A 27,362-nucleotide genomic window follows, 5' to 3' on the forward strand; every position below is an offset into this window, starting at 1 on the left:
GTACCGCAAAAAAAAAAAAAAAAAAAGCCCTTCTTTTTGATTCCCCCTTAGCTGGAACACTCTCACCATTCCTCTCTACTTATCTTAACCCTTCCCCATTCTTCATAGCCAATATCAAGTCTACTCTGTTCTGTAATCTGTAATTTTTATTACAATTTTATAAAAGAGTGAAGGAAAATTAACTGAAAGTGGCTAAAAATTACAAATTATTTAATAGTACCTCAAAATGGTTTTTAATGAAATGATAAATATCTTAAATTAATTTAACCAATTTACTTTATTGTATGTATGGATGTGTATGTACTTATTTTCTCCTGAACTACCTGCAAACAGGTTGCAAATGTAATGCCAATTTACCCCCAAAATATTTCAGAGTGCATCCCCTGAAAATAAGGACATTCTCTTACATACCATAATATCATTTATAAACATAAGACAATTAACAATATTCACAAAGTACAGTATGACTATTCAGATGCCTCTAGAACATGGATCTATTTCACACTTGAAAATAAATATTTCTTTAAATATGGAAAAAAATAATATTCACAAAGGACAGCAGAGTGGCATATAACCAAGTGTGAATATATATCCCCCCACCCCAGGAACAATAATCACTTAATATTATTCTGCACTGGATTTTTTTTTTCCACCATTAGTTTTGAGATGTTAAATCATCTACTCCAATTTCCCACCTTGAAAAAGGTCCAACAGAGGACAAAAGGTCTAATACCTTACACAAAAGTCCATTCGAGGATTGACAACTCTATTTATAAACAAAAATCTGGTAGACTGTTCTACCGTCAGCTTTCCTACAACTTGTACCAACAAGTCCTGGTATCTGCTAGAGCAAGAGTTGGCAAGCACTTTCTAAAGAAGGCCAGATAGTAAATATTTTAGGTTTTACAGGCCATATGGTCACTGTCACAATTACTCAACTCTGCTGCTGAAGCAAAAGCAGCCATACATTAATGAATGGGCGTGGCTGTGTTCCAATAAAATTTTATTTACAAAAACAGTCAGTGAGCCTAGACCATATTTTACGTCCCCTATCCTAGAGCAATACCAGACTAGTCAGCTTCCTCTTCTAGATAAGAGCCATTTTAGATTTGTAAAAACTACAATTATTTCTCTCCCTTGATTATACCAATTACCAATTCTGTCAAACTCTCCTTGTATTATTTGGTTTCTAAGAGACCCACCAACCATATTTAGCATTTTTTAGAAACAATCTAGTTCGTCAAACTCCTGATAAAACTCGATGACATGCAAAATTGAACTCCAAATGTACAGTGACCAACACAGAACAGGAATGCTATAATTCCCAATCACCTGGACACTGTGGTTTATTAATATAACCAAAGTTTATGCCAGTGGAATTTTTTAAATTGTTCTTTAAACATAATAATAATTGCAAGCTCATATTAAGTTTGTGGTGATCTAATAATTTCAGATCTTTTCCGCACTGAATTTCTTTAATGTGCAACCAAAATGTAACATTTAAGGTGTACCCCTTCAGACTTTTACCTTGTTGATTTTTGCCCAAGGTTCTGGCCTATTGAGACGGTTCTAAATCTTGGTTTTAATCATCTACCCATTAGAAATGAAGATATTTTCCAAAAATCTGGTAATCATGACTTCAATATCTTTATTTAATATTTTCATTAAAACTGCTTAGCAGGAAAGAGTGAAATTCAGCATACTACCAGTAAAACCTTCATCAAGGCTTGGTGAGCAATTAATCAGTACTTTCTGGATTCGGCTATTTGGCAAATATACCCTAATTCAGCAGTACTGTCACATCTTATTCACAAATACGTCAATGTAATCTTGTTAAATATTGTGTTGAAAACAAGAGACATTAGGTTATCAATCAATAAATCCTTGTGGTGCATCCATTAAGTGGATGGTCCTGCCTTCAAACTGAAAAGAAAATGGTTTATGATAACATATTCTTTGTGAACCATTTTGAGTCACATTGATGATTACAAATCAACATTGTATTCTCTTAGGGACTTCCCTGGTGGTCCAGTGGTAGAGAATCCGCCTTCCAATGCAAGGGACACGGTTCGATCCCTGCTCGGGGAACTAAGATCCCACATGCCGCGGGGCAACTAAGCCTGTGCACCACAACTACTGAGCTCGCGCACCTCAACTAGAGCCCGCATGCTGCAAACTACAGAGCTCACACGCTCTAGAGCCCGCTCCACGACTAGAGAGAAGCCCACACACTACAAGGAAAGATCCCACTTGCTGCAACAAAGACCCAACACAGCCAAATAAATAAATAAATATTTTAAAAAATATATTATATTCTCTTAAACCATTTTCCAATAATCTATGCTAGAATTTGCTAAGAATCATGTCAAGCTTACTGGGCAGTTGTTTCTATAACCTGCCCTCTTCTTAAATGGAAAATTGATTTTTGAGTTTCTCACAATTTTCTGGTAACCTGTTCTGCATAATTTCTCAGAGACGCCCCACGATATCTCTGACATTATATCTGCAAGTTCTTCTGGTACCATGGAAATAATGTCTAAAGCCACAATACAAACTCATTTATGGTCATTAGGTTTTCTCTCATTATTTCCTAATCGATATTGGTCATTAATTCCTTCTTATCTAGACTTGTTCTTATCTTTTCAGTTTTAAAATCATTCCTAACGGAGGAGAAAGGGGGAGGCAAAATAATAACTGAAAAGTTCCATTTTCTTTCTGTCACCTATGAATACTATACCACCTATTCCAAATTCTGGTTGTACCTGCCCATATTCTGCACACATCTTAAAAAGAGCAGGGAGACACAACATGATAAATATAATTATCACTGCTGTATGTTATATACAAAAGCTGTTACGAGAGTAAATCCTAAGAATTCTCATCATGAGGTAAAAAATTTTTTCCTATTTCTTTAGTATTTTATCTGTATGAGATGATGTTCATTACACTTCTTGTGGTAATCATTTCATGATGTATGTAAGTCATTATGCTGTACTCCTTAAACTTATACAGTGCTGTATATCAATTATATCTCAATAAAACTGGGAGAAAAAAAGGGGGGGTGGGGGAGAGAAGTCTTTTTTTTTTTTTTCTGGTCTCTAGCATTTTAAGAACTTTCATTACATTCTAAGTCTTAAAACTTAAGATGAAAAAATAACTCATGCAGGGCTTCCCTGGTGGCGCAGTGGTTGAGAATCCACCTGCCGATGCAGGGGACATGGGTTCGTGCCCCAGTCCGGGAAGATCCCACATGCCGTGGAGCGGCTAGGCCCGTGAGCCATGGCCGCTAAGCCTGCGCGTCCGGAGCCTGTGCTCCGCAACGGGAGAGGCCACAACAGTGAGAGGCCCGTGTACCGCAAAAAAAAAAACCTCAGTGCAGATGATATTGAGTAAATATTGTCCCTATTTTTCTAATATATATTTATTCTTGATTATATGCTGCTGTTAGCCTTTATAAATAATATTTTTAAATATGGGTTCATCTGTTTGGCCATTTAGATTTCTTTAAATGGCTTTTCTTTCTCATTAGTATTATTTATGATATCAGTTAGAATTTTACATATTTGCTTTCCTCTTTCTAGGATTTATATTCTCATCTAGAAAATCTCTAGTCTCGGGATTTCCCTGGTGGTCCAGTAGGTAAGACGCCACACTCCCAATGCAGGGGGCCCGGGTTCAATCCCTGGCTAGGGAACTAGTTCCTGCATGCATGCCGCAACTAAGAGTCCACATGCTGCAACTAAGAATCCCACATGCTGCAACTAAAAAAATATCCCACGTGCCGCAACTAAACATGCCGCAACAAAGACCCGGCGCAGCCAAAATAAATAAATTTTAAAAAAAGAAGAAAACCTCTAGTCTTATGATAATAACTATAAAAAAATCTTAGATGGCTTTCTAAGAGTATACAATACATATTTGGATGCACCTAGTAATTACTTCCTTTCTTATTATGCATTTAAAGAATGCATGGTCACCTTCTCTCAACATTCCTCACACTTTAACATTTCCAATTAAGACCAAAATTAAAACCAAGATAATACTTTCTTTCATTATTTCTTCTACCATAAATTTCATAACATGAAATTTCAAGCCCCTACAATATTCTGTCCTATACTAATTATATTCTTTAACATTTAACTAATTTAACAGTTGTTCTATTTTTTGCTTCGTGTCGAATCTCGTTTCCCCATTATAATTTAAGCTTAGTGAAAGCAAAAACCTACTAAAGAGTATTATTCTGTCTCTCATCGTACTTGGTACCATGCTGGCCGTACAAAAGATGCTACCAAAAAAAAAAAAAAAAAACAACACTTTCTGAGTGGCATTAGGGTCACTGTACACCTTTCATTACAGATAAACAGTGGTCATTAAATTATCCAAATAAACATCAGCATGAAAACTCCATTAAGCCAAGGTTAGAATATGAGCAAGGGATCAAATCCCAGTAAAGCAATGCAAAGAAGCCCTGTATTTGGGTTTAGCTGAACCTTGAAACGTAGGGACATACGAGTCAAATACTTCAAAAAAATTTCTGAGGAATAACCTTACTCCCTAACAAATTTTTCTTTTTTTCAAGTTGTCTACATACCTTATTACGTCGTGTATGGCAAGGCACTTTAAGGTCAGAACTACAGATGTCAAACTAGTTCTCTTAATCTCAGGGATCACATGGTCAGGCATACACTGGTTCCAAAAATCTTTACTATAGATGCGAAAGCATTTTCCTGAGGAAGTCCTGCCAGCTCGGCCACTTCGCTGTAAGGCCTCACTCCTTTAGAAGAAAAAACAAACAAACAAAAAACAAAGTCCCCAAAATGTTCTGTGATTTTTCTAAGTAATTCACTTCCTTCCCCAAACCAATCAGAAATTATCTAATCAACTGTTCTTTGAACAAAAAGGCTTAACACAGAGACTTACTTTGAAATCGGAACCACCTCTAGGATGTCCAATCCTAGTCTGGGATTGTGATTTAACTGCTTCACGAAGCCACCGTCTACCACATATCTAAGTACAATGAAAAAAAGGTAAGTTTCTATAAAATAAGGAAAGACTTGTAATTTTTAACCACTTTGGGTACTCCTTTTCTACCAAACGAACAACTACGTAACAACTTTTAAGTTAAGTGTAAAACTTGAAAGTCAAGAAATTGGAAACCCCATACACTGCTACTGGAAACGTAAAATGGTTCAGCCAATGTGGAAAATGGTTTGGAGGGTCCTCAAAACATTAAACATAGAATTACCATATGACCCAGAAGTTCCATTCCTAGGCTGGAATTTTCAAAAGAACTGAAAACAAGTACTCAACAAATACTTGTAGCCATATGTTCATAGTAGCACTGTAGGAGGACTATAAGAGCCAAAAGGTAGAAACAGCCTAAATGTCCATTAACCATTAAGGGACGAAAGGATGAACAAATTATGGTATACACATACAACAGAATATTATTCAGCCACAGAAAGGAATGAAGTACTGATACATGCTACAACATGGATGAACCTCAAAAAACATGCTGAGTGGAAGAAACCAGGCACAAAAGGTAACATATTGTATGATTCCATTTATATGAGCTATCTAGAATAGGATATCCATAGAAACAGAAAGGGGTGGTCGCCAGGGGCTGGGGTGGAGGCGCAAATGGGGAGCAACCCCTTAAAGTGTACAGGTGTTTATTTGGGGGTGATGAAATGTTTTAGAACTAGATAAAGGTGGTAGTTGCACAACATTATGTATGTAATAAATACTACTTAATTATTCACTTTTCAATGTTAATTTTATGTTCTCCCATTAAAAAAATAAACTTGAAAATCAGCTCTAAACCATTCTAACAGGTTCAGAACCTAATTCCAGTTAGCCTTTAACTATGCCACTTTAAGCCAACTAAACGGAGAATAAGTCAGGTAAAAAACTAAGTTAGGAACAGTATTAAGTCTATCATTCACTTAGGGAACATTCTGAAACATGCTATTTAATGACTTTTGCCTTTGCTGGAAACAGAAAATGGCAGAGCTTAATTTACTCAAGACAGCTGCTTACCTAAGCCCTTAATGAAACCATTATTTTTAAAGCAAAGAGAAAAGCAGAGGAAATTAAACTTCCTCTTAGATCTGGATGATCATTTTACCCAAAAGAAACATATAGGATCTCTGGGTCAGGTCCAGCCTTCCTGTGGCAGAGGCAGACTCAGTTAAGGACATAAAATATATTGGGTAAAAGATAAATATCCAGAAGGAATGTGGTTCAACAGTCTGAAAGAACTTCACATTAGCTATCAGTCTAGACTTAGACTGATAAGTGTTTCACTACAAAATTTACTCCAAAATTTGATGGCATCACTGATTACATTGAAAAATAAAAGTCCATTTCACAAAAGGGTGAAAAGCAAGCAACATTACCTCCAGATAAACACTTGGATATACAAAGCTTACTATGTGAAGTGGAGCTGACAGGTAAGAAGGGAATATCAGATCATCTTAGGTACCTGCTGGTAATGTAATATAGAAAAAACAAGTTTGGCTTCCCATTTAAAGAAACCCATGAAACATCACATATAATCTTAAATTTGGGAAGAGAAAGCTACATGTTACCAAGTACCAGTATTTTAAAAGTGTGAACAGGCTTCCCTGGTGGTGCAGTAGTTGAGAGTCCGCCTGCTGATGCAGGGGACACGGGTTCGTGCCCTGGTCCGGGAAGATCCCACATGCCGCGGAGCGGCTGGGCCCATGAGCCATGGCCGCTGAGCCTGCACGTCCGGAGCCTGTGCTCCGCAACGGGAGAGGCCACAACAGTGAGAGGCCCGCGTACCGCAAAAAAAAAAAAAAAAAAAAAAAAAAAAAAAAAAAAGTGTGAACAGAAATACTATGTGCACCTCCTACTCCATTTCCTATTCAGAGCAATCAATAATTACAAAATATGATAGGTGATTACAGGTTAAAAAAGTGAGAAGGGAATTAGTGGAGGGCACAGAGACACAAACTTAATGCTTTATGATTAGCTAAATGGCTTCCTCGGCTTTAAAAGGAATTTTAAAGTTATACCTGATTCCATCTATTGTCAAAGATGTTGCAGAAATATTGGTGGATATGACGCATTTTCTAATTCCAGGTGGAGGTGGCAAAAATATTCTTCTCTGTTGATCTAAAATATATGTAAAGAGAAAATACTAATTTACAACATGCATTTGTCAAACTGAAGTTTTGAAAAACTCATTTCTTTTCATTAAAAGTTATTTTCTTCACTCTTTAATTATCTTGAATTCAAAATATAATAGCAAAAACTATTTTTCCTCATCTTTCACTATTAAGATCTCTAGATCCATGGCATCACAGATGATCATTGCTAAAATAAACCCTACAGCAGAGTCCTTTATACAGGTCATAGCTCCCTTAGAGACTATTTAAAAACTGTGGGCCTTGTCTCCATTAAAAGTCACATATGTACATACACAAAAAAATTTTCAAATAACAGGGTGTTTAGGACTCTGAAGTCTATCCACGGACAACAGATTAAGAACCTCTCTATGCTTTAAAGACTGATTAGCTAAGGCAGTTTTTACCTCTTCAGGTGTTTGCCCAATTCATCACTCCAACTCTAAACAAGTAACACCACCCTTATTTCCACTATCCACACATTCTGAAGGGTGGGCCTCAGCAGCGATGCTTATAGTATGATACCTTGCTCCTCTGGCCATAGTTTGTGGCACCAAAGATAAACATCTCCCTTCAAGTGGGCCAGTCTCATTCTCCTGTGAATTTGGAATAAGGTCCAAGAGATGCTCAATTTGATTAAGCCAGTTTCTTGCAAAGAGAAAGAATTAACTTGTGAACCATAGGGAAGTGACTAGTGTATATGCAGGAAAGCTAGTTTAAAGAGAATAAAAAATGAATCATCCATGAGAGTTCACAAGAGAGTATTTCTGGGTTGCTGGCAATTCTCAGGCCTGAGTGTAAAATAAGCAGAAAGGTGGATTTGACCAGACTTGCCCTCCTGCCAGGTTAAGCAGAGAACAGGACAAGAGAGTTAATGTTTGCAAGGAAATGATTACGGCATAGGCAAAAGGAGATAAGTGATAAGACAAATCTCAATGCAATCTGAAAATTGTTGAATTAGGAACAGAAGAGTGAGCTGGCAGAGACAGGAAGTAATCATCAGAAAGAGGTTTAAAACTGAGATCAGAAATGAAGATAATGACAAAGTCTACAACGTTAAATTTTTGAAGGGGTGGCCATGGTGGGATGAAGGAAAAGATCACTTAAGCTAGAGAGGTCAAGCAAGGGATTTGGGTAGATCATCTATTTCAATGACATCCAAAAATTAGGAGTAATAATTCCAGGGAGTATACAAGTCAATCGATTGGGGTATGAAAAGAAATCATTAGCATGTCTATTTATATTTCTCATAACATCCTTTTAAACTTTTTATTTTATATGTGTTTACTATTTTATGTTATACATTAGAACAGTAAGTACATATATATCCTTTAAAAAGAGAAAAATTTTAAATGCCTGGCTGCAATTTCCACGAGATATTTGGAAATTTGTTCAGAAAATTCACTCTTTCTACCTGAACAACCTCAAGTTGTTTTCTTTTCAGCAGCCAAGAAAATCTTAACCAAACCTGTTTTTAAATAAAGTACAAAATCTGTTTCCAAAGAAAATTTTAAAAAGATCCATGTATCCGCAATATATAAAACAGACCAAAGTTGAACTATTATGAAGGGGAAAAGGAGTGGCACAGACAATCACAGTTTTAAAATTATGTTACTAGGCCAACTATCTCATTTTATAGATGAGAACACTAAAGCCCAGAGAGGTCAAGCAGCTTGCCCAGGATTTACATATAGACAGGCAAGTTTAAAACCAAGTCAAGTATTGCTGCTATTTTTCTAAAAATCATTCTGAAATTAATTTCACAAGTAAAAAAGTGCTAGAGGGCTTCCCTGGTGGCGCAGTGGTTGAGAGTCCGCCTGCCGATGCAGGGGACACAGGTTCATGCCCCGGTCTGGGAAGATCCCACATGCCGCGGAGCAGCTGAGCCCGTGAGCCATGGCCGCTGAGCCTGCGCGTCCGGAGCCTGTGCTCCACAATGGGAGAGGCCACAACAGTGAGAGGCCTGCGTACCGCCAAAAAAAAAAAAAAAAACGTGCTAGAAAGGCAGCTTACACATAAGTGATAAAAATTATTTTTTAGGTGTTTCTTAGATTTAGGTAGCTCAGACGGTTCAAAGGAATCATATACTACTTTGCAGTTTAAGTTATATGTTTACACATTTATTTATTATTTATTGTCTATTCTACTACAATGTAGCTCTGTAAGAATAAGGACTTTCTTTTATTGTTTGTGGTGGTAGTTACACAGGTATGTACATTGTCATTGTAGGTACATATGCCCAGTACCTACAATGGCTGGACCATAGAAAGTGCTCAGTAAAGTTCAATGAATTGATCAATTTAAAAATGCATGATATAAATAATAAATTGAGATCCTTCTACCTTTGAAATTCCACATTACCCTAAAATTTTACATAAATTAGAAATGTCCAGTCTGAGCATATTTATGAGTAACTCTGTTTTTCAATTAACCCATGTTTAAAAGTACCTAATTTTAGTCTTCAGTTCAAGCAAAATTTCAGTTTATCATTTTGTCCACTACAGTCAATTAAAAAGTCCTGGGGCTTCCCTGGTGGTGCAGTGGTTGAGAGTCCACCTGCTGATGCAGGGGACACGGGTTCATGCCCTGGTCCGGGAAGATCCCACATGCTGCTGAGCGGCTGGGCCCGTGAGCCATGGCCGCTGAGCCTGAGCGTCCAGAGCCTGTGCACCGCAACAGGAGAGGCCACAACAGTGAGAGGCCCGGGTACCGCAAAAACAAACAAACAAAAAAGGCCTGAAACTGCTGTTTTGACAAGACTCACGTTTGTTTCACATTTACATTTTACCCACATACTTTCACCATATTCCACAAGTATAAACACATGCCAATTTTATGTTTGTTTATAAAGGTTTGGGAAAAAGTTAAATACATATATCCTAAAGCACATTCTCACTTTCCACAAAGAAAAAGGGAAACTGAATATTTTCATTAAGATGTAGCAATTCTCCTGATTACCTCCATGCACCTAATAAGGTACTAGAGTATAAATTAACGGTGGGGGGGGGGGATTGGCAAAGAGGCAGAAAGGTTTTCCAAAATCTACCAAGAAATAAGGATACTGAGGAGAGACCACTGAACGCTCTTAATGGAGTAATGCTACTAAGATACATGTATGTGACATATGTTAAGGCCAACTGAAACGTCCTCAAAGAATTTGTTCCAAATTGATCCCAAAGCAGAAACGTGTTTGAGAGAGAAAGTGTGTGTGTGTGTGTGTGTGTGTGTGTGTGTGTGTGTGTGAGAGAGAGAGAGAGAGAGAGAGAGAGAGAGAGAGAGAGAGAGAGAGAGAGAGAGAGAGAGAGAGAGAATATGTGTATAAAAGGAACATAAAGCTATAAACAGAAATTGTCAATCAAAGGGGGAAAAAAGATGATTCTGGAACAGAATAAAAGAGGTACAACACTGCTCAGCTCAAACTCTACACCCCCCGAAGTCATTTTTGGGTAAGTCAAAAATATCTTGAGAATTCTCACTAATACAGCTGAAATCAAACTTCTGACATAGAGAAAAGGCTTGAGATAATCAGTAAGTGCAGTTGAAAAGATAAAGTAACTAGAAGGAAGCTAAAAAATATGGAAGACATGCAATCCAACATAAGAATAATTGGTAACTCTGAAGTAGGAAACCAATAAATAGACAAGAGTTATATACAAAGATATAACCCAAGAGAATTTCCTTGAAATAAAGAATTGAATTTGCAGATCAAAAGAGCAACTAAGAATAATTTATCTTGTTTGTGGTGGTAGTTACACAGGTATATACATTGTCAAAACTCACTGAACTATATACTTAAAGCAGGCACAGTTTATTGTATGTAAATTATACCTCAATAAAGTTGATTTTTAAAAAGAGCACATAAAATTCCAGGAAAATTTTACTATAAAACACTCAACACCAAAAAATATTCTAATTAAAAACTATTGAACTTTAAGGATAAAAATAGAAATTTTCAGGCAATCAGACAGAAAAAGCAAATCACTTACAAGGAGGGGAAAAAAAATCAGGTTGGCCTCAGACTTCTCCGCAGCAACATTCAATGCCAGAAGACAACTGGACAACGTCTACCAAGTTCTAAGGAAAAGAAAGTGTGACCCAAGAACATAAAACCCAGCCAAGATGTAGCTCAAGTATAAAGGCAAAAGCCAGACATTCTTAAACAAAAGAACTACAAAAAAAAAATAACACCCAAGAGCTCTTCTATTAAAAAAAAAAAAAAAAAGGTTAAAATCTAGCCAATCTATAATTAACTGAAAGTAACTTAGGAATGGAAAAACCATGGTAAAAGGATTGATAGTAAATACTGAATACAACTGAACAATGTAAAAATAACTAACAAAAATCAGAAGGGGAGGATATAGAAGAATATCAGTACTTAAGTGCTCATCTTTCAAATCAGGCAACAGATAAGATCTCCAATCAAATATAGTCTAAAAAGAAGATATTAACTTCAGCTTAATATTTTTCATCCTTTTAAACTTTAAAGCACTCTTTTATAAAATATTATCTCATGTGGTAAAGAAAGATATTCTTGAAGTTAACAATTCCTTCAAGTAAATTCAAGAAAAATTAAATACTTTTTTAAAAAGCAGCTAATAGTATAATCTCTCTCTTAAAAAAAGTATTTGTCAACCTATCTAACTACTTACTTATCCTTCTATATGTACACACATACATACACACACACACACACACACACACACACACACACACACACACATACACAGATCTGAATAATGTTTTTTCTAATGTTAAAGACGGTTATTTCTGGATGGAGTTTGAGGTGATTTCTTTACTTTTACCTTTGTAAAACTGTACACTGCTTGAATTCTTTATAATGAAACTGTATTATTTTCCCTCAATTGAGTAATTTTTCTTAAAAGAGAGACACCAACTATTAGTTCTGCATAGTGGAAAATGGATTTTTTTTGTACTTTTCTATACTTTTAAAACTTCTACAAAGGGCAAAAAAGAAAAATGAAGGAGCATATGTAAAATAAATCCATTTTTGTTAAAAAAAACACTAAACAATAAAATATATCTAAATGCATAAATAAAAAGGTCAGAACAATATGCCTCAAAATATTAATACTGATTATCACTTAATCATGTTGGTGGCATCTGAGTAAGTTTATTTTTCTTTGCTGATTTTATTGTTTTTAAAAAGTATATATTTCTTTTTAAGACAAAAGAAAATTTTTCCCATTTGGGGAGACTCCACATAGACTAAAAGTTTTTATGTGAAACTCATTAGCCTTATTCCCCCACATCTTTAATCTTAACATTTAAGGAAACTATCTTAGACACTTGGTACTTGCTATATTGAAGTAATAGCTTTGGTTTGCAAGCAGAAGGAAAAAAAACTATTTTTGGATTTATGCAATAATCTGAATGAGTAGGTTTTCCCCTTTTAAAATGTTGTACACTAATCCAAGGTAAAACTCCTCTCCTTTTCTTCATCTATTCTGGAAACACATGTACTGTTAGATTCTCCACTACTGAATAAATAACCAGTTATCAAATGTAGATTCACCATGTGACCTCAGGAACATCACTTAGCCTCTATCTGTAAAATAAAAAAATCTGATTATGCAAATATATATATATATATGGGTATATGTGCATTTTTCTAGAAAAACAGCCAGGCTTTCATTACTTAAAAATAAAAATCTGAGATCCCCACCCTCCACAAAAGGCTAAGAAGCACTGAATTAGATAATTACGTCAGTGCTAAAAGTGTCTAATTCCATGCAAATAACTGTCACTTATGAAGTAACAGGTATATTTCAGTTCATAAATTTTTGTGAGGGTTCAGCTTTCCCTAAATGCCATGACCAACCTGAAGGAGTGTAAGACCTAAACAAAAAGGGGGAAGTCAGAAGAGGGAAAAGGTTTGAGAGAAACAAGAAAAAGGTTCAGACATACTGTTTGGTGTAAGACATTAATAGAATATCCAGCAGAAAGTAAAAAATCTGGAACTCAATTTAACAAATACTTAGTCAGAACTTTTTCAGTGTTTAGTACTTGACCTCAGGAAGTTCACAATCTCATAGAGGGGATGAGACAATCGTAACACAAGATAAATGTGTTAAGTGCCACAAGAGATACAGTAAAGCACAATGAGGTTCAAATGAAGAAGAGAGAAAAACCAGCTGTGAGGAGGGAAATCAGGAAAGGTTCTTATGGAGTTGGTTGCACTTGTGAAACAAAATAGCATATTTCAACCAGTGAAAGGGGAGAATAAAAGGGAAAGGAGGAGTACAAGTTCAGGAAAGAGCAAACACAGAGTCACAAAAATGTTGTGGGAAGAAAAGGAATCAAAAATCTCTCTTACATTTTGAGTTTGAGTGAACATTGCAAAGGCTGGGGCTTGGGGGAGTTCAGCCCAGGGAGCAGGGTCACATGACCCTGGTAGTACAAGGGATACCACAGCACCTCTTCACATTTGACAGATGAGAATTTTTTATGTCAAGTAGGGAGGTATTTTAAGATGTCCCTTTGAAACAGTCAGCCACCCTCATGGCTAGCCCAGAAATAAGAGCAAATATAAAATATCCACCTCATAATTTTTACTTATTCACTAAACCTAGGTCCATTTGTACCCCCTCACTCCAGGCTATAAGCAGGAAACTCTTCTTCCCACTCCTCACTCCCCAGTGCAAGTTTTCTGTTCCTGAAGCTAACAGGAAATAAAGGAAATAACATGATAATGTTATGTGTCTCTCTCCACAACCCAAAGTAGCAATAATAAAGAAAATAAGTGCTATATTGTATTTACCAGGCTTAGAAAGAAAGCCTTAGATCCCAGGAACCTGCCACCCTCTCCCTACTTCATCCAACTCCACCTCACCCATTACTTAGTACCTCATCAGCTCCATCTGAATGCCTCTTTGCACTGTTATAAACTGCTACAATAAATATTGTTATGATCATAATGGATCACCAGTAGCTCACCCTTACAGTGTCCTTGGAACCGGAAGGGAAACTAAAATGAACAAACAAAACCCTTTAATAATGGCTCTACTCACACCCAATCCCACATCTTTACCATTTACGCATATACACCAACAAAGAAAATCACATACACTGGGAATTAGGGCTGAAAGCTGGTAGAAGTCATACTGGAAGGATAATGAATACCAAGTTATTAAGTTCGCATTATAATTCAGTTGGCAATAGGAAATGGATGAAGGTACCCAACAGGAGACTGACACAATCAGAGCTGTGCTTTTGGAAGATTATGTTTATCATGGCAGGTAGGATGGTAGATTAAATCAGGGAAAACAAGTTAGCAGGATATGTTAACAGCTCAGGAAAGCAAACTGAGGATCCCAATTCTAATGATGACAATGAGGAAAAAAAAAAGAAAAATGAGTGATCTGGACAAGATAAAGGTAAAAGAAAACCTGTAGGAGTTGCCACTTGTTTGGATTGTATGATCTAGGATGCACAGACCAGAAAGCCCTGTGAGACCCACCAGGTCTAGAGTGCAGGAGACTGAACTAGAGACAGCTTTCAGGAGTCATCACAAAGTGACAGATGAATCCTAGGGGCCAACCTCTCCAAAACAGAGAATTCTAAGAAAACAGCAAGCTAAGGATGAAACCTTAGGGAACAGTCACATTCAGAAGGGAACAAAGGCCAGGGAGCGTGGGAAGACAGCAGCCTTATAGAAATAGTGGTCAGGAGAACCAAATAATTATCCTAAACAACAGCATTTAAGGAGACTTATATTAACACAAAATCAAAATACAAATAGAAAAAAGCCATGGTATTTGAGGAACAGGAGGCCACTAGCAACCTTTAATAGTACAAAAACTGAATTTCAGGAAGATAATCAAGAAGCAATGGCAGACAGAGAACATTATTTTCAATATGGCAGTAAAATGGAAAGAATGAAATTATTTACTTTATATAGAAAAAGAAAAAATATATATATTGTTAATAGTTAACAACAAAGCAACTGCAACAGGTTTTGAATTATCTTATCAGTTATAAAGTAAATTATAAAAGTTAGTAGATAAAATCTCAAAAAAAACAATGAGAACATTAAATATCTAATAATGACCCTACAAATTCCCTTTAAGATGTAAAAATCTAAAATAGATCTCAATGTTGAGAGCAAGGGCCCAATATCATCACAAAAAAGATTTCCAAAATAGCACATGGTCTATGGTTATTTACCAACACATATATTCCTGAACATTTTTCGTTAATATAAGGATAAGAACCACCTACTCAACAAAAACAAAACTACACGTAAAATATAAAAACATTTAAATGCTTTTTGCAATACATTAAATGCTAATCCCAATCAAACTTCAAATAAGAGGCTGCAGGTTAACTTCCCTTTGCTTTTACAAGTCAAATTCCATAATAAAATAGTTTTATAAAACAAATTCTAAACCTCATTCAACAATATTATGAACAAATAGAATAAGAGTTTGCATTTGCTCTTTGAACTTAAAAAAGAACAACATCGCACTTGAAAAGTAGACTAATGTGTGTAGCTACATAAAAAGAAAACAATCCACTGGTTTGTTTCAGATATATAAGGATATACAAAATTTCTAGAAATTCCGTGGCAGTGGCAAATCAGATTTGACTTATGGTACTACTATCAAGGAATTATAGCCTTAATTTCAAAAAATTACCAACAATATTTTTGTTCTGCTGGGATAAGACATAGGCCACTCTTAACAATAGTAAGGGGGATAGATGTCCAAGGTCTTGAAAAAGTGAATGTGAAAAGATTTCAAGAAAAAAAAAATCACTTCTCTCAAAGGGATGCTGATTGGTTCTCCTAATGCTCTGTTTCTTGATCTGGGTGTTGGTTACAAAGGTGAGTTCACTTTGTGAAATTCACTGACCTAAACACCTAAGATCTGAACACTGTTCTGTATACATGTTATTATTCAATGAAAAGTTTTAAAAATCAAATTTTCTGTTCTAGTGAGGAATTACCTGTTGTCATAGATCCATAACACGGCAATATTAGCAAGCCATCTAGAGTGGTATCTTGGACATCATAATCATAATCAACAGACTCTGCCATCTGAAAAAGTAACTCACAACTTTTTTCGATTTCAAACTGACCTGAAATGAGGGGAGAAAATAATGTCAGCAACTGAACAGCAAAATCAATTTAAGAATTAAAAAAAAACCCTTCTAGATTAATACTGGTTTTACATAATAGTTATTTTAAATCTCTCATTTGATCTAAGGTAGATGAACACATAAATTGTACTCAATCTCAACAATAATAAAATTAAAAATAGAAGAAAGTTTCCAAGGAATTTAAATCTCTAAAGGAATAAAAATGTTTATAATCATAAAGCCTTTCATCTTGCTAATATGGTATATTTGAGGAAGACTCAATAAAGTTAATCATTACCATAGGGGAGGCTAGTCCAGGAGATACTACATTTAGGTGTATTTCAAAATGCTTAATTAAGTACCTCAAAAAGGCTAAGAGATTGTTACAATGTCTCACTTCTGACAGGGGTACAAGGCAGTGTAGGAGGTGAGCCATGAAATTACTCATATCTGTTAGTAGGATGCTGCTACTTGAAAAATCACACTAGTCTGAGATTTAACTATTTCTATTTTTGACCTCCAAAAAGGGCCTGTCTATGAGACATGGATTCTACACCTTATGTACTGCTACCACACAGTACCATCCCACCACTCAAAGAAGAAAGGAGCTAGTAGTATGTCTTTTGAAATAATGAAATTAATCATTCAGATCCAGGCCTGTTTAGTGTGGTTAACAGCTCTATATAAGATAGAGTAATAAAAATATTAATATTTTACCATTTAATATCTTTCTACTAAAAGTCAGTGTATTTTACCTATGTTTACTAATGAGACTCATGGTTTTTAGGGCAGTGTAGAATTACCTTATATATCTTGTAATAGATATAATATCTAAAACTACTCAGAAAATCATAAAAGGCTAGGATAACATGAGTAGAGCCTAGATTTTCCAACAAAGGTAACTCTCTATCATGGTGCCCCGCTCCCTTGTACAAATAGTAAAATTTTTAAACCTGGTACTGAATGCTCACCAGTCAGAAAAACCAAGATGTCTCCAGCCATTTCATTCAAATGGATATCCATGGTCACTTTCACAATCTAAAGCAAGAAACACAAGCATAATATGCTAGTGGAAATACAGTCCCCCCACCACCACCACCTCCCCTAGTTCCACAGAAAAATTAAACTTGATTCTCGAAAGTCCTAGGACCTGGGACTTCCCTGGTGGTCCAGTGGTAAAGAATCCACCTTCCAATGCAGGGGATGCAGGTTCAATCCCTGGTCAGGCAACTAAGATCCCACATGCCGCGGGGCAACTAAGCCCGCGTGCCACAACTACTGAGCTTGCATGCCTCAACTAGAGCCTGCGTGCTGCAAACTACAGAGCCCACGTGCCCTGGAGCCTGCGTGCAAACCACAACTAGAGAGAAGCCCGTGCACCACAAAGAAGAGCCCACACGCCACAACAAAAGATCCTGCGTGCCTCAATGAAGATCTTGCGTGCTGCAACTAAGACCCGACACAGCCAAAAATAAGTAAATAAATAAATAATAAATCTTTTTTAAAAAAAGTCCTAGGACCTATGAGGGCTGCCATTAAAATAATAGAGACAAATAAATTATCAAACTACTCAATCAACTAGAATCATAGATACAGAAAAGACATAAAAAGGATGCCAAGTAATACCGCTTGAATATATGCAGTATTTTCTCTATCTCGTGGACCAATCAAATTGCAGAATTTTTCTCTGACCGGATAAAGCCTTCCAGGTATATCAAATATTGGACAATTTCCAAAGAATGCAGAGAGCTTGGCTAATTCCATAGTTGCTGACATCACTACGACCTTTAAATGCTCTTTCCTATTAGGAGACTTCTCCTGAAACAGCTTCTTCAATAAACCAAATAAGATGTCCTGAAAGAAAAGTAAATTTCTAATAAGTCACAAGTGTACATAACAACCAATTTATTTTAAATATTTTGCTCTCCTAACCAAAGGATTCCCATTTGAATAGATTAAAATGTAAGTAAGAGAAGGCAATTCACTATACAGTACAAAGCTACCCAAAAGAAGTAAACTGTCTAATAAATAACCGATACAGTAAAATACTCACTGTAGTTAGAGTTCTCTCATGGGCTTCATCCAATATAATGACACTGAACTTGGTAAGATTTGGATCTCCCAGAATATGTTTCAGTAAACATCCATCAGTCATGTACTTGATTGCTGTTTCCTAATGTTCAAACAGCAGAGTACATTAACATATACATAAAAATAAAATCACAGAAATTCATCCCTGCTTTGCAAACTAAATTTTCCCCCTCAGATGTACAGATATTAAGTGACCAAACTAATCTGATGAAATAAGAGTACATAAAATAGTCTAATAACATGTCTACTAACATGGATGGTAAATTACGAAACTTGTGATCTATACAGAGACAGGGATAAGGAACTAAGGTGAATATTCTGGAATAAAGCAAACAAAAGTGACCAATAAGGAAATACAATGAAGTCAGTGGAAAGTGGTTAAGATAATGTAATGACTTCAGATGAGCAAGTTGTGGGAAAACAATAATGAAATGGAATTCATCTCCCTGTCTCAGCTGCTATTTTAGAAGACTCAAGAGAAAAGGTAGGTGCACCATTTCTCTCACTCTCTTCTTCCTTGACCACTTTCCTGTTACAAAAATACGGTCAGTCGACTAGAATTAAAACAAGGTGAGAGGGCTTCCCTGGTGGTGCAGTGGTTGAGAGTCCACCTGCCGATGCAGTGGACACGGGTTCGTGCCCCGATCTGGGAAGATCCCACATGCCGCGGAGCGGCTGGGCCCGTGAGCCATGGCTGCTGAGCCTGTGCGTCCGGAGCCTGTGCTCCGCAACGGGAGAGGCCACAACAGTGAGAGGCCTGCGTACCGCCAAAAAAAAAACAAAACAACAACAACAAAAAAAAACACGCTGAGAGTAAGGTCCAGAGGAGGAGTTAACAGCAATGATATCCATAAAACGAAGGAAGAAAAAAAGAAAGAAAAATCCCCAGCAGTGACCACTAGGAAGGCAAAGACAGTATTTTGGGGAGTCATTCTTTGCCACTGTTGATGGCCATTCCTATCAGGGACCATAGGCAAATCAGAGATTGTTTTGTATCTGGTACAGGATTAAGAAATCCTGAAGGAATATAAATTTTAACTATGAACTATTGCCATGAATACAGAAGATGCTCAATAAATACTTGATCAATGACTTTGTTCATTAAGCTGTCAGTTTTCCACTGACTTTAAGAATATAACCGTACAATATGGATGAACCTTGAAAACTTCAGCTAAATGAAATAAGCCAGACACAAAGGACAAAATATTGTACGATTCCACTTGTACAGGGTACTTAGAATATGGAAATGTATAGAGACATAAAGCAGAATAGAAGTTACCAGGGACTAGGGGCGGGGAGATGTGAATGTGGAGCTACTGTTTAGTAGATACAGAGTTTTTGTTTGGGATGGTGAAAACATTCTGAAAATAGATAGCAGTAGTGGTTACACAACACTATGAATGAACTTAATGCTACTGAATTGTTGCACCTAAAAATGGTTTAAGAGTAATACAAATGGTAACTTTTATTTTATGTGCATTTTACTGCAATAAAAAATATTTTTAAAGAATACAAATGTAATTTACATGCCAAGGATCCTTACAGCTAAAATACATGACAGTCCTGTGAAAAATCAACGTAACTGTCACATAAACTAAATGGCATGAATTAGACACCCCAGGACTAGAGCATTAACAATGGGCAACACAAATTAATTCTAATCTGAGGCTTTGTTTCTTTAAAATATAAATGGAATTTTGAAGTCAAAATCTTTCATCACTTTCTCACTCTTTCTATAAATTTACAGTACTTAATTAAATACAAGCAAAACTTTTGTACCTTAGAGCTGCAATCGTCAAAACGAACTTGGTATCCTACTTTGGATCCCAAAGTGCATTTCATTTCTTCAGCAACCCTCTGAGCAACAGATATGGCAGCTACTTTTCGTGGCTGAGTCACACCAATCATACCATGTTGTGAAAACCCTATCAAAACCAGAAGTAAAAACACACAAAAATGTTAACAATTGCTTCCCATTAGAGCTAAATTGTTTCCGGTCAATCAATACAAACTGTTCAAGTGTTTCTAAAAGAAAACTCTGCCAATTAACAACACACTGTGTTACATGTGCACCATGGAAATTTAAGTATTAATTAAAAATAAGACTACATATTAATAGCTGTTCTAAATGTATATATTTTAATTAATTTTTTTCAATTTCAGTCTAAAGATTTACTCTAAAGAGTAAGCCAAGAATTTTTAACCCCTAGGAATCCATAAAATTCCACACACTTCCTAAAATGGATTTAACTTTGCCACAGAAGTTTAAATATACCACTTTTCATAGATTCTACAAGCATATTTTACTATTTTAATATCTTTGAAAGGGAGATGCATCTTATAACTGATGGCATTTTTTTTCATTAATAGTATGTAAAATAGTGGTATGTCTTAATAGACGGCATCTTAGATTTGATGCATTAGAGTAAGTTAATATACACTACGAAATTTTTATAATATCCAACATAATTTTGCTCTATACCAACCTTATGATAGAAAGTTTTACCGTATTGAAGGGAAAGACACTGTAAGGATAATTTGTTAGCTGGCTTGGTGTTAGGAGAGTCAAGGAATAAACAGTTACCTGATAACACTCTGGAGATAGAACCAAGAAATACTAATGTCAGCAGCAGATATCAATATATCCCTTCCCTCGGAAAATTATTTCAGTACCAGTGGTCAACAGTCTACTGCAAGACAACCTTATTCTATAGCACAGAATCAACATCTACCTATAATTCTATTTGGAATTATTCTGATAACTGAAAATGCCATTTCAACTAATCTGAAATAAGACCGTAAAAAAGCAAGGAAGATGTAGGGACAGTGTGCCAAGACAAGAACTGGGACTGTAAAACAAATGATGGGCATTTGTGTAATACAGAAGTCCTATTAGCTTTTAAGAGGATATTTTTTAAGTACTCCCAATATTTTCCCAGAATAAACTTACCTGCTTCATATAGATATTTTGGGAGTTGAGTTGTTTTACCACTTCCTGTATTTCCAGTAACAATAAGGAATGAATTGTCCCTCACAGCTTGAATAAGCTTTTTTCTTTGTTTTTGAATAGGAAAAGTTGGAGTAGTTCCTCCCTCCTGTGATGTGCATCCTTTCTCTTCTGTAATGACAGGGGGAAAAATTGTGCAATTCAAAGGCCTGTAAAGATATCTCTCATTCAATCTCCCAAAACTGAAAAGGGAATGACAATAGAATTTCAGGGCTGGAAATAATCAACCCATGACTCTTCAGTTAAATCACCTACATCCAATTTGCAAGCGAGGGTTTATAAACCCAGAGCAACTTTTTAGTGAAATCAACTTGAGTATTTGCTAATGCATGACTCAAAGTAGCTGACAAAGTTAAGCCTAGCACAAGGCAATGTATTTGCAAGCATACCTATACAGAAGCACAAAACCCAATTTTATTAAACAATAGACCAAAACCTGGAACACAGCAGAAAAACTCTCAGCTGAATTAAAAGCCACCTGTGTTTGCTTCTGATTCACGGTTCAAGTTAGGTCCCTGTTCAGAGTGACTGATATCCCAGAAGGCCAAGTGGTGGGTAACCATGGAAACTGGCTCCTGGAAACTGGCTCCCTCATACCGTACCCAAAGGCAGGCTGGCGGCCCGACGAAGGGGCGGAGGGGGGGAGGCGGGAATGGATGGGTAGAGAACAAAGGCTTTATGAGCCCATTTAAGAGCAGAACGCGTTTCGGCGTTGGGGTTCACTTTTTTGTCCCCCAGCAGGGTTTTCACCCAACTTGGGTCTGGGACCGCCCCCCTCTAGACCAAAGTCCTCACTGGATGCAAAGTTCCCCTCCGGCTTGAAGAGCGACAAGAACGCTGCGGCCTCCCCCCCTACTCTTCTCTGCCTGCCTAAGGCGGACTTTTATCCGCCCCCAGAACCCCCATGCCATAACTCCCGCTGGCCTCCGTAGTGTCCCGCGGACCGCACCTCTATCCGCGATGGGAACTGCCGAAGGCCGCTCTTCTTGGACGTCTCTTGATCGCTCACCTTCCTCCTGCCGCCTTGGCGCCCTGCCCGCGACGGCGGGAAACCGGGACATAGACCTGGCCCAGAGCGGAGGTGAGCACGTCCACCGTTCTGGGAAGATGGGAGGGGAAAGGCGAAGACGCGCCCTGATGACGTCAAGGTGTTTACTTCCGCGCGTGCGACTCGAGCGAAGGGAGGAGGAGCTGTTCGATGACGTGGCGCGAGGCAGCCGGAGAGGTGCCCAACCGTTGAGACCCGGCCGCGAGCAGAGGGCCCACGCTCGAGTGTTTCCCGCCAAACGCCGACGTGCGCTGCGGCTCCGCCGGCGAAGCCAGCCCAGAAGTCCCGAAAGGACCCCTCCTGTTTCCCCTCTTGTGCGCAGAAGGGCCAGGCGACACCTTTTTTTTCTCAGTGGTCACTGCAAGCCTATCCTACCTTCACACACCTACCGTGATGTGACCCTTTGCCAGGAGCTGGAACCATCCTAGAGTTCGGCGTTCCACGACATTCTCACCTTGCTCATCCTGAAATGACCTGTTCAAGGCACACAGCTCATGAGTTGCAGAGCTGAACTTCTATTTCCGTAGTGTCCAAAACTTAGGTCCCCCACGCTGTCCAGTTCCTTCATAGGACCCTGTATTTTAATTTATTTCCATGTTTATTTTCTTGCCCTTTCCCCCAACTAGACGCAAGGGCGACAACTTTAGAAAATCATGGTACATGGAGCACAGCAAAGTGATTCAAACTGGACCGTCAATATTTTTTGAATTCGCTGATGGATGAATGAATGATTGACCTCCAGAGGAGTTAAGCTCATTTTTAATGGTTGTGGATTCCTTGGAAACCACAAGAACTGAAAAATTAAACAGATATGCAGCAATCGGGGTGGGGTGAATTTTCAGAAAAGGTACTTTGGGAAGCAGGTCTTTCTGTTATAGAACCTTACAATTTTGTAAGTAGTGTCAATCGTAACAAAATCCATGCGAGAAGATTGTTTCTTGGACTTTTCAATCATTCCTGCTGTTAGAATTAACCAACACTTACTGCCAAAAAAGACAGCTCAAGTTGTCACTTTAACTAAAGTTCACTATTCTCCTATCCAACCAGGCTTCAAAAGATGTCATTGGACCCCAAGATTTTTCTGTGCTTATTTAAAATATATGTATATCAACTCCTTTTAAATGGGACTGATTAACGTCTCCTAAAATGCAAGTGAGTGAGAGCAACTTTCTAACAACTTTATATCTCCAAACCTGGGAGCTACAGGAATAAATGAGATAATAGAACATCCCAGATTTCTCTCATCCATTAAAGGAATTCCCCAACATCCTGCATTCTGTTAGAATTCAAAATATCACAACTCAGAAAAACCACAAAAAAAGCAAAAATACATTTGTAGTATAGGCAAGGTATTGGTGAGTACAGGGCATGGTAGTCACTTTTAAGAAAATGAGCAGAATAATTTCAGACCAATGACAGTTACCATTTATTAAGCACTTAGCAGTCAAGCATGTAATATAAATTTTTTCACTTATTCTTCACAAAAACCCATACAAGTAGGTTATTATCACTAATTTTCATATATGGGAATCAAAGCTCACATATTTGCCTCAAAACAGAGGTAATACGACTAGATTTCAAAGTCACACTAATACCACTGTACTGTAATGGGAGATGGAATTATCTAAATCTCGGTGGCTAATATATTTTCTTCCAATGTTTGTAAATCAACTATTATAGAATGACTCCATTCTCGTATGAGAACCACATAGTGAGAGTATCCAGAATAAAACCTGCAAGCCAAGAATAAAGAAAAGTAAAAGTGAAAAACTCAAATGATGTTTAACATTGTTGATTTTAAAACCAAGGACGTTTAAAACATGTCACCATTAATAACCATGTGCTTAGGGCTATTCCAAATTGAAAGAACAACAACTATTTCCTGCTCAGTAAGTTTACAAATTGCAATGGCAAACAAGATACAAATATAGAATGAAACCAGAAAATACATGGTTTAATCTGAGAAGAAAAGTCAGTGTTCTCAACAACATTGAATCTATTTCCTTTTATCTTTGGGTAGAAAAAGAAAAAGCTGAAGGAGGACTTCCCTGGTGGCACAGCGGTTAAGAATCTGACTGCCAATGCAGGGGACACCGGTTCGAGCCCTGATCCGGGAAGATCCCACATGCCGCGGAGAAACTGAGCCCGTGTGCCCAGGGCCCATGCTCCGCAACAAGAGAAGCCACCACAATGAGAAACTGGCTCACCGCAACAAAAAGTAGCCCCCGCTCACTGCAACTAGAGAAAGCCCGCGTGCAGCAACGAAGACCCAACACAGCCAAAAATTAATTAATTAATTTTAAAAAAAACCTGAAGGAAATGATATTCAAAGAAGTGTGAAAAGTATGACTTGCACCCTGCTGCTATTGCTTCATAAGCAGTCTTTCAAAATGTTCTTGAATCTAAGCAATCTACTTCAGAGCATCCAGAAGACAGGAAAGAGGCTCAGTATTAGATTTTACAAAATGGAATAGGATTTTAAATCCTCTTCAAGAAAGAAAGGAGAGTATAGAACCACTGTTATAGTTTAACTGGGATAGAAAGGAAAATGATCAAAGATATTCATACAATGAAATACAGAAAGTCAAAAACACCAGACAAATGGCAGCATGTAGAAAGCTAATCATAACTGGAAGTCAAGAGAGTGAGCAATAGTGTCAAAGTTCATGGATTTTTTTTTTAATCCATGAACTTGACCAAAACGATAGTTGTCTGGTAAAGAGAAGTAGATAGGAGCCAGACTGTAAATGGGTGGGAAGAGAAATAGAGGGCAAACTGAAAAGGTACTTAAGGTATTTAATGCATTTGGAGATGTATGGTTAGAATCAACTAAGGTAAATGAAAGGAGAGAAGAGAATAGCCAGAAAAAGGTGCTGCTGCTACAGTGTATGTGTGATGATTCATGGTCAATGGTATCATTGGGGTATAATTAGAAGGTGTGTTTAGGAGACTTGAAACACAGAGGTACTGATGAGGGAGAAAAAGTTCACATTTTGAGAATGAATGCAGGTCTGGAAGAGAGAGAACAAACTTTTAGTCAAAGTAGGTATAATGAACCTGCATTTGTGACAGATTTGTATCCCAAAATATGAATCTGATTGTTCCTCCCTATTTCCCTCCTTTATTTCTGTCTTACTTGTAAACTAAAGACTTTTCTTCTGCCCAGCCCTCACCAGAGCAGAAACAAAGATCCAATGACACTGCTAACCTAAATGCCGAGATCAGAGCCACCTGGGCATGCTTGAAGAACTGGTTATTGCCTCTCTCAGACAGATAAGACTGAGCCTAGAGAGGGCAGAGAGAAGAGAGAATGTAATGAGAAAGGAAGAACTGATCGAAGGAATAAGGAGCCCTCAAAGTAGGCAAGAGAAAGAGAATCTTTCGTTAGAAAGTTCTAGCGGCAGGCATTCAAGAAGATAAGCCATCTGAAGTGTGGACCATTCCTCCTTTTAAAAATAAATAAAAAACCAAAGCTGTGACTAGTTAGCCACTTAGCAGTCCTGGATACATGTAAGCCTGGAAAGAGAGAGGGGAGCTTGTATGTTCTGGAAGGAATGGAAGCATGAAGAATCTCACTCCCTAACCAGAGTTAGACAGAAACAATAGGGAATTTTCCTATGAGTGAGGTAGTGGACCCCATGCTAGTTACATATTCTATTAACATGCATGTAGGATGTTAGCAATTTAGGCATTTGGAGGAAAATATTTAGATGGCCATACCATAGAACTTAGAGAAGTACCCACCTTTCAGTTCAAAAGTAAAAAACAACATCATCCTACTTTCTTCTCTCTTTTTTTTTTTGGTGTCCAGATATTAATATTTGAGTAAGTATCACAAGGCCACTTACCAAGCAGTCATTAATCATTCATCAATAATATTATTTAATTGAGAGGTTAATAAAAATTGAGACACTTTTAGTCATTATCAATGAAAATTGATGCTTTACACATATGCATATAATCGTGCATGAATGTGTGGCATTCCCATTATTCTATCAGTAAAATAGGAACTCTTTCAAATAAAAGCTCAATGGGTACTCGAACTTCCTATTCATTCATTCATGTGTTCACTCAGTAAACATTAGAATGCACAACTATATTATTTACCCTTCTTAATAGCCATAAAGAGGCATAAAAATATGCGTAAGAGATTATCACTACCTGCAAGCAGTCAAGGAGCTAAATATTTAAAGGAGGAAAAACTAGCTAGAGTGATGAGGAAAGACTTTTTGGAGTTAATGTCATTTGAACTGAGCTTTGAAAGTTGGAAAGATTTCAGTAAATGCCAGGGAAAGATTCTGGATAGAGGAAATTTCACAAAGACACTAATAGGGTGACCAAAACATTATTAATTATGGATGATTGAGAAATCTGCAAAATTGATGTTCTGTCACTGGTGATGGTCTCTGTAAATCTTTCATTTGCCTGAAGGTGGCAAGCTGGGTTTATTTGAGAAACGTCAGCATCAACATTATTTGAAGGAAAAATGAAACAGTACTATTTCTCTAGAAAAAAAAAAAACTTTCATTGACATTTAACTTGTAAAATCAAAAAGTGAAAACGATTGAAATTACCAGCAAGTAAATACCGTGCATATTTAATATTACTTATTTCAAAGCACATAGATTTTGTATTGCAAGTATTTTACATTTAAATTTTTTAGTTTTTGTTGTCCTTATTGATTTCTTATGATACAATTTTCTCGTAGGAGAAAGAAAGGAGCTTATACTTTCAAGTATGACCATTAAAATCTGTGATAGAGCCTGTGTATAAGTCTTTGGGGGTGGGGTAAGGTTTATTGAGGCATAATTTCCAAGTAATAAAAAGCATCATTTTTAGTGTATAGTTGTATACATTTTATGAATTTTGACAAGTGTATATGATATGTAACCACCACTATAATAAAGATATAAAACAGTTACATTATTCTAACAAATTACCTTGTGCTCCTCTGTAGTCAATCACTTCT

The 27,362-nt window shown here is 37.1% G+C and overlaps 1 protein-coding gene across 2 annotated transcripts in view; it reads right to left on the bottom strand.

Annotated features, from left to right (window-relative positions):
• Positions 1 to 22,453, bottom strand: part of DHX40 (DEAH-box helicase 40) — a 52,032-nt gene extending 29,579 nt beyond the window's left edge. The window contains exons 1-10 of one of the 2 annotated variants that reach the window (XM_082860174.1): positions 22,355 to 22,453; positions 21,289 to 21,456; positions 20,118 to 20,263; positions 18,301 to 18,420; positions 17,874 to 18,101; positions 17,219 to 17,285; positions 16,116 to 16,247; positions 7,041 to 7,140; positions 4,921 to 5,007; positions 4,592 to 4,774 (exon numbers count right to left, since the gene is read on the bottom strand). In XM_082860174.1, the coding sequence (XP_082716300.1) occupies positions 4,592 to 4,774; positions 4,921 to 5,007; positions 7,041 to 7,140; positions 16,116 to 16,247; positions 17,219 to 17,285; positions 17,874 to 18,101; positions 18,301 to 18,420; positions 20,118 to 20,263; positions 21,289 to 21,456; positions 22,355 to 22,406 (1,283 nt within the window). In that variant the 5' untranslated portion in view covers positions 22,407 to 22,453. Of the gene's footprint in view, positions 1 to 4,591; positions 4,775 to 4,920; positions 5,008 to 7,040; positions 7,141 to 16,115; positions 16,248 to 17,218; positions 17,286 to 17,873; positions 18,102 to 18,300; positions 18,421 to 20,117; positions 20,264 to 21,288; positions 21,457 to 22,294 lie in introns of both variants that reach the window. The other variant, XM_082860173.1, reaches the window with a different exon arrangement.
• Positions 22,454 to 27,362: the final 4,909 nt, after the last annotated feature.

Source organism: Leucopleurus acutus, assembly GCF_964270905.1.
Source record: "Leucopleurus acutus genome assembly, chromosome: 19".
In the NCBI taxonomy this organism is placed as follows: domain Eukaryota; kingdom Metazoa; phylum Chordata; class Mammalia; order Artiodactyla; family Delphinidae; genus Leucopleurus; species Leucopleurus acutus.